The sequence below is a fragment of the Rousettus aegyptiacus genome, unplaced genomic scaffold (assembly GCF_014176215.1).
Source record: "Rousettus aegyptiacus isolate mRouAeg1 unplaced genomic scaffold, mRouAeg1.p scaffold_m13_p_11, whole genome shotgun sequence".
In the NCBI taxonomy this organism is placed as follows: Eukaryota; Metazoa; Chordata; class Mammalia; order Chiroptera; family Pteropodidae; genus Rousettus; species Rousettus aegyptiacus.
This window is the reverse complement of record NW_023416286.1, coordinates 33,225,746-33,232,820: the sequence shown is the minus strand read 5'-3', so window position 1 is coordinate 33,232,820 and position 7,075 is coordinate 33,225,746. Positions and strand designations below refer to the sequence as shown.

General features: G+C 37.4%; 1 protein-coding gene across 2 annotated transcripts in view; it reads left to right on the top strand.

Moving 5' to 3' along the window:
* The first annotated feature begins 210 nt into the window (after positions 1-210).
* NEIL3 (nei like DNA glycosylase 3) overlaps positions 211-7,075 on the top strand; it is a 41,454-nt gene continuing 34,589 nt past the window's right edge. Inside the window, exon 1 of one of the 2 annotated variants that reach the window (XM_016133425.2) lies at positions 211-464. In XM_016133425.2, the coding sequence (XP_015988911.2) occupies positions 309-464 (156 nt within the window). In that variant the 5' untranslated portion in view covers positions 211-308. Of the gene's footprint in view, positions 465-706; positions 4,444-7,075 lie in introns of those variants that run through there. The other variant, XM_036228692.1, reaches the window with a different exon arrangement.

The following is a 7,075-nucleotide window of genomic DNA, read 5'->3' as shown; positions in this document are numbered from 1 at the left end:
AAGCCCCAACTGCTTCTGCACTTAAAGTTTAGAGGGTTGGATGGGATCTACCCACCCGTCTCTAGCGTTTCAATCATTATTACCCCACACCCGGAGCCCGAAGGATGAGGTATTGCGCCTGCGCTGCAGGGGCCGAACCCTCACAGGCCAGGGGCTGGAGGGGCGGGGCCTGGGCGGGGCCTGGGCGGGGCTGGCCGCGCGGGAGATTTGAACTTCCTCTCTGCAGAGTCCAGTGCCCACGTAGAGGTTACCCATCAGGTTTCTCCTAGGGGCCCTGAAACTAGTGGGCCGCAGTTCCGCCTCGAGAGATGGTGGAAGGACCAGGTTGTACTCTAAATGGAGAGAAAATTCGGGCGCGGGTCCTCCCGGGCCAGGCGGTGATTGACGTGCGGGGAAGCGCTCTGCAGAGCCTTGGAGTGCGGGGCTTTCCTCACGCAGCCTCTGTGGCTGCTGTCTCTTCCCAGGTGAGCCGCTCCTATAACTTGCTATGGGGTCAGCAGGAGAAAATGGAATAAAGTCCCCATCAGGTTTCCAGGGTCCAAACTGTCATCTCTTTGCTCTGGTCCAGGCTCCCTGGGGCTCTTTTTTCCCCGAAAAAGTTTATCTTGAGTTTACGGGAGAGAGAGCACGCCTGCGTAGTAGAGAACTACTGAGGGCCAAGGCTGCCAAACAGATGCCCAGGCAGGAATTGATCGAAGGTATTTTATTTCATGTCACCTTGCCTAACTTCTTTACAACCCAGCAAAACATGGTTTCCTGAGGTCTATAGCTGCATTTTCTGCTGTTAATATTATCAGGTCTCTGCAACCTCTGACTTTTTTTTTTTCTTCACAGTTTTAAGACAGTAAGCGTTTAGCGTGAAATTCTAGCTTCTCACTTGCCAAATATGCTGCCATTGATAAGTGAAACCCAATTCTGATTCTCCTAAGTGAATTTATTTCTTTTTAAAGTAAATTGCAGCACAGCTTCTTGCCATTCAGGCATTCATTGCAGATGGTGTGATATTCATTTGGTAAGAGTTTATAACTTGTACTAAAAATATTCTGATTAAGCCATCATGCTTTAAAAGCCCCTTAGAAATATGGATGATTGTATTTCATGGATGCATGCAATATTATGCTGTACTACGATTTCTCCTGCAAAGCTTCCTCATAGCCTTTGGTTCTGCAAGAAAAAGTTGCCTGCTATAAAATTAACATATGCTTACAACTTGAAAGAAATGAGGTTCCAAGTCTGAGAAAATACATTTTTCAAACTTGGATAAATACTAAGTTTGCATCTCCTTCCAGTTGCCCTTGTGTTTGTTTATTTTGACTTATATGTCAGTAGGTATTCTGCACCTATTCTCTTATTATAGTGCTTCTCAAAATCTCTTCAGGATATCACAGAGATGGATCTTGGATGGCCTCTTAAGAATATTAATGTTTGTAAAAGTCGTTCAACAAAATTTTGAATACTTAAGGCACCAGGGGAACAAAAACAAACAGGTCTTATGGAGCCTATACTTTAGGTAGGAAGATACATTAAATATTCATTAAATAACAACATAAAGACATGTAAATTGATAAGTTCTCTAAAGGAGAGAAACATGGTTCTGTAATGAGTTACAGGAAGGTCAAGGAAAGCTTTGAGGTATGAAGGGCTGGGAGGGGATATGCGGCACCTGTACCTGAGGTTGGCTGGTAGAAGGACACTTTAGGCAGAATGAGAGCAAAGGAAGAGAACTTCAAATATATGAGGGATTAAAAGAAAATCAGTGTGGCTGGAAAAGGGAGAATGAGATGGAAGAGGTAATTTGAAATAAGACAGAATTGGGATTGGTAGATTGGAGAGATCTTTTAGCCTGGTTAGGGCTTTATATTTTTCTTAGGAGTGGTGGAAGTCTTTGAAATGTGGTAAGATCCATTTACACTTTGAAGAGTTCACTCTATCTTGAAAAGAATAAAAATTAAAGAGTGAAGGAAAGCCAGAACAGATACTGCTCCCTCAGGAGAGGACTACAGGTGTGTCTGGACAAGAGTTCAGTGGTGGAGATGAGAAGGGAACGGAATCGCTTCTTAGGACATAGAGACAGTAGGGCATGGCAATGGATATGACACGAATATATTTATGGATATCAAAATTACATTATTCAATAATATTGTTCGTGTTAGGTTTTGTGCTAGTTCCTGGGGATACAAAGATAAATAAGATAAAGTTCCTGCTATGAGAATCCAATTTAATATATTAAATAGATGTCATCTCATTAGTATTTAGGCCAAAATAAATTTGTTGTAATTATCTCTAGTGGCAAGGCATAAAGTGCCTTTGAAGAACTTTCACATTTTTATCTGGTTAGTGAGAAAGAATAAAAGATTAATCTGATTCTACAGATGAGAAATGTGAGGCTCTGAATGAGTTTAAATAAGTTGCCCAAGATCACATGACTAGTAAGAGATCGATTAGGGTTTGATCTTCCTTTCACACTCCCAAGCCTACACTCTCAACCATGGCTCCTCTCAGTTATAAAATATTCAGTAGGAAAGTAGCTAATTCAATGACAGAAACACCACATTGTTCAGTACATAGTAGTGATGATTTATTAACTCGAGTTTTTTTTAACTTCAGTTTTTGGCTGTGTCTACCACCATTTTTAGTTTTGCTCAGTTTACCTATTCTGATAATTCTCTTCTAATGGCTTCCATTCCCATGTTAAGAATTCACAGAAATGTGCAGTTTGATAATGTCATACAAATGCTTCATTAATGGTTGAGCAATTATTAACATCACTTGGAAGCAATACTAAATAAGCCATACCCGTTAAATGAAAAGCTCTGCACTTAAAACTATTATGCTTAATACCTTGATGTAAAGAGGTATTAAACATTAGAATAAGTCTATTAGAACCTTAGACTTATTCCATACCAGTTATATAGGAACTAGATTTGAAAATCAATGTGGAACTAAAAATCTCTTTGTTCTAAATAATTTGACATGGCTTCACTTTCTGGGCCTTTGGTCTAAAGAAATAATTACCTTTGTAAACATAAAGGGTCCGTTGCATTTTAGAGGGTTGTTGGGTTGTTGGATTCATAGCAAATTTCATCAAAACATGGTAGGTAGTCCCAAACCTCTAGCATGATCATTACTGTAACAGACGATCCCATGTTTCCTAGGCATTTATACCAGAGTTGAAGCTATTTAAAAGTTTCTGCTACTGCCTTGAAATCACTGGTTTTCACAAGGCAGCATTTAAAAATAAGTTAATAACTGCATACTATATTCTTTACACTGCAGTAAACATGAATATTAATTGAGCATTTAAAATATATGATTTAAACTTTAGATAATAATTGTACCGAAAAACCAACCAAAAAAAGCCCATCTAAGTAACTACTGCCATAATGAATGAGTTCCTCAGCCTCTTTGCTCTGTGTTCTTTGCTCCAGTGTGAAGTTCACAGAGCACACACTTTAATGCATGCTTCCTTGTGACAACTGATCCTCATTTTGAAGAAGGAAACCTAGCCGTAGAAGACCGCAGCTTCTGCTAGTCATGTATGCACTAAATTATTTCTCTGAGTTTTGATCCACTGTCTTGTCAGCATAAAATGATGCAAATGTGTAAGCACATTGCATAAAACTCTGCTGGAGCTTCTGGAACCTTATGGTAAGAAACAATACTGGAATATAAATGAACATGTCTGGTTAATAAGCTGTGAAGAGTCAATCCTCCCATTTTAATTATTGGGTGGATACAATATTTTAGTGAAATCGGTGTGTAATCTGCATATGTTTTCAATCTCATTTCACAAAACAGGATGTAAAACAGAATTTATTTATAAGCATTCATTTCTTCGAAACATGATCATCTGGCTATTCCATCACTCCTTAAAAATGTATACATATGTTTAATATGCTAGCTACTCTTATTCATCTTTACATGTCCTTCACAGTGTCATGATAGGGGGGAGCATTTAATAAACATTTGAATGAGTGGAGAAAGGCAAAGTTTTGAATAGTGCAAATGCTTAAGGATTTAAAAATAAATTCAGTTCAGAATCTGTCGTTATGAATATGTGCATTTTGTTATGTATGTTACATGGAAATTCCTACCATAAAGAAATAAGGAAGCCACATAATAAAGGTTTTCCTCCTTCCTTCCCCTTTTTAGTGGAAAAAAAAAAAATCATAGCTCCTGTTCTTGCCATTATATGAAGGAATGAGCTAATCCAAAGAGATTCATTTTCTAGCTAAATAAAGCTTATTCCTTTAAATACAAAGGTGTTTTCAAATTTTATAGAACATGCACCACATACTTCCTTACCTTAGTAAATAAATGGATGCTGATAATGATTTTCCCTTAATGGCTCAGGATCATTATTACCAGCATTTAGCATTATATGGAATCATGGAACAAGGGATAACCGACAACAGGTTAAGACTTGCAGACGAGGAAGCTAAGGGAGGTGATTTTTCCATGGCTATCTGTTCATCTTGAATTTGAATTCCAATTTCTTTGTTAATTCCTTACCTAGAGGTGCTTAGACTCAAATCTTTGTTTATTTGCTCAGGATTATATTAGAGAACATCTAAAACTTAGTTTAGTGCCTAGCAAAGGACATGTCCTGGTAATTGTTCCTTTTTATCCCAGATTAGGGCTTTCTCACCAGACCCATTAGTCCAAGAAATGCCCTATTTCCTCAAAAGGGGTTTGTAATCATTTGTGCCCTCAAATTATGTACAAGGCATTTAGCCTCTGGGTAAGTGCTTGAAGGTTCTGCTCTTACAAAATTGTAGACTATATTTTGATGAATGGACCTAAAGACCTCTATTTTGGTGCATTTTAAAATTAGGTTCTTTGATGGTTTAAATTGGTAGATAAGTGACCTCTGATTAAGAAAAGTATTGTATTAGGAAATAAAAAAGTACGGAAGAAACAAAAAAAGAGAAGAGACTATGAAAAGTAAACTTGGTGGATTTTTTTTTTTTCCTTCGTGGGAAGATACATAACTAGAGTTGAAAAATTTATCTATGAAAAAGTCTTATTCTGTTCTGAAGAGTTTATCTTTCTTTTCACCATTTGATAGGCAGGATAAACGGTTGTCAGCACAGTAAGTCATGTGCTGTCTCTGAAGATCCATGTTGTTTTGACGATTTCATATTATTAAGCCACTTGAAAATGGGAAGGTGAACCCTTCTCAATCATACTTAAAATTGTGGCAAAGGAGATTTTCGTCTCTATTTCAGGAGGTAAAAAAGGATGAAATGTTCAAATAATATAGTAACAGGATTATAAGGGTCAACATGAGAAAGTCAAGTATTTATTGGGCAATTGTGTATAGTTATAGCAAAGACAATAGGCTTGTGGAAATTTTGAATTTGTCTGGGCAGCTGAAGCTTATATGCAGAGAAATGATTCTACAGTAGGACTAGTGACTATCTCGTAAATCTCAGGTTTATTTCAAAGCCTTGCCCACTTCATCACACATATCAATTTGTATACGATAGCTCTCAAAATAAGTGCAGCAAGTCATCACTGATATACCAGAATTTTCCCCTAAAATGGAAGTTTTTTTAAAAAATCAGTTAAAAATATATGCAGGTGCTTGAGATGGTCAGTCATAAGTTGAAAATTCTGTTTTATTTCAGATATACTATTCAGAGCATTTTATTTTGGAAATTAATAGTGCACTGGGAATCAGGTGACTTGGGTCAAGTGCCTGTATGACATACAACTGAAAAAGATCTTTATGTGTCATTTTCCTCAAAACCAAAGTGAAGTACTGGAATAGATGTTTTTAAAGCAAACATTAAATGCTAAGTAAACATCTCTAATTAAAACTATGGCATGCTAGGACTGATTCCTGAAAATATATCAGTCTTTTCCTAAATACCTTCCTAAACCTTCTCATAAAGTTTTTTTTACTTTATGGGACATTCTGGTAAATACAGCATTTCTTCCATCTCGGTTTTGGTGGTCATGAGAATTCTGCCCTCTTATATTTAAACCTCGCTCCATTGCAGATAATTAGAAAATTAGAGACTAGGGTGTTAATAATTTTCAAAGCCAATGAAACAGATGATGGAGTAGAAGGTTTTGCCAAGAAATTTGGGAAAGGTAAAGCAAGATGGAAATGGTGGATGGGGAGACCGTGAGCCTGTATTTTAAAGCCACGTTCAGTTTTAGGAAGTAAAGAAGGAAATATCTGATTAATCCCCCAAATGTTGGCTGACTTCCAGGCATTGTTTGAGGCTCTCAGGCAGGGCTTTTAGTTAAACACCATAGTTACTGTTCCCAAGAAGCTTATAGACAAATAAGTGAGAAACAAGTCACAAAAAAAGAAGCGTCACTCATTATGGTAAGTTCTATGATAGTGGTTGTGGCAAACCCTGTGCTAGGTAGAAAACCTCAAGATCATTCTGCTTCTCAGGTGAGGGAATTCTGGTACCATGAGAATTACAAACTGTATGTGAGCAAGGGAGAGGTTACACTAACATTTCATTTTAATTTCCAAACACACCTCATAGAGTATTAAAACACTTATTCTGAAACATATTCAAGCCAAGGTCATACAGCATCTGTAGCCAGACCAGTTTCTGCTGCACTGAAGTCATTAATAGTGTCAAGTCTGTGGGTTCCCAACGAGTGTTTCTCTACCTGTTACCATTCCTCCACTTGCCCTTCTGCCGACATCTATGCTGTAACGGTCACCTTCATCAGTCCCTACACATCTTTTTTTCAATATTCGTAGAGCCTTTACTTTAGCTGTTTTAACATTTCTTTTTTTGATGTTGTATGTTATTTTTAATTATGGAGAATAAAGTAAAATACCAGTTAAATAAGTAAGACATATATATATATATATATATATTACACCTTGAAGGGTTTGGTTTCCATTTCCCTTTGAGGCTGTCAGCCAGGACAAGTTTCACTTTTCACTGACAGCTATGAGATGAGATTTAATGGTCTCATGCATTTTAAGTGTATCGGCCTTTGTATTTTTGGATTCATCCTGCAATGCACAACAGAATTTGTTTACAAGGGCATGTATTGCTCTTTGTCTTGTTAATAAGCCATCCAGTTAGCATAAAAT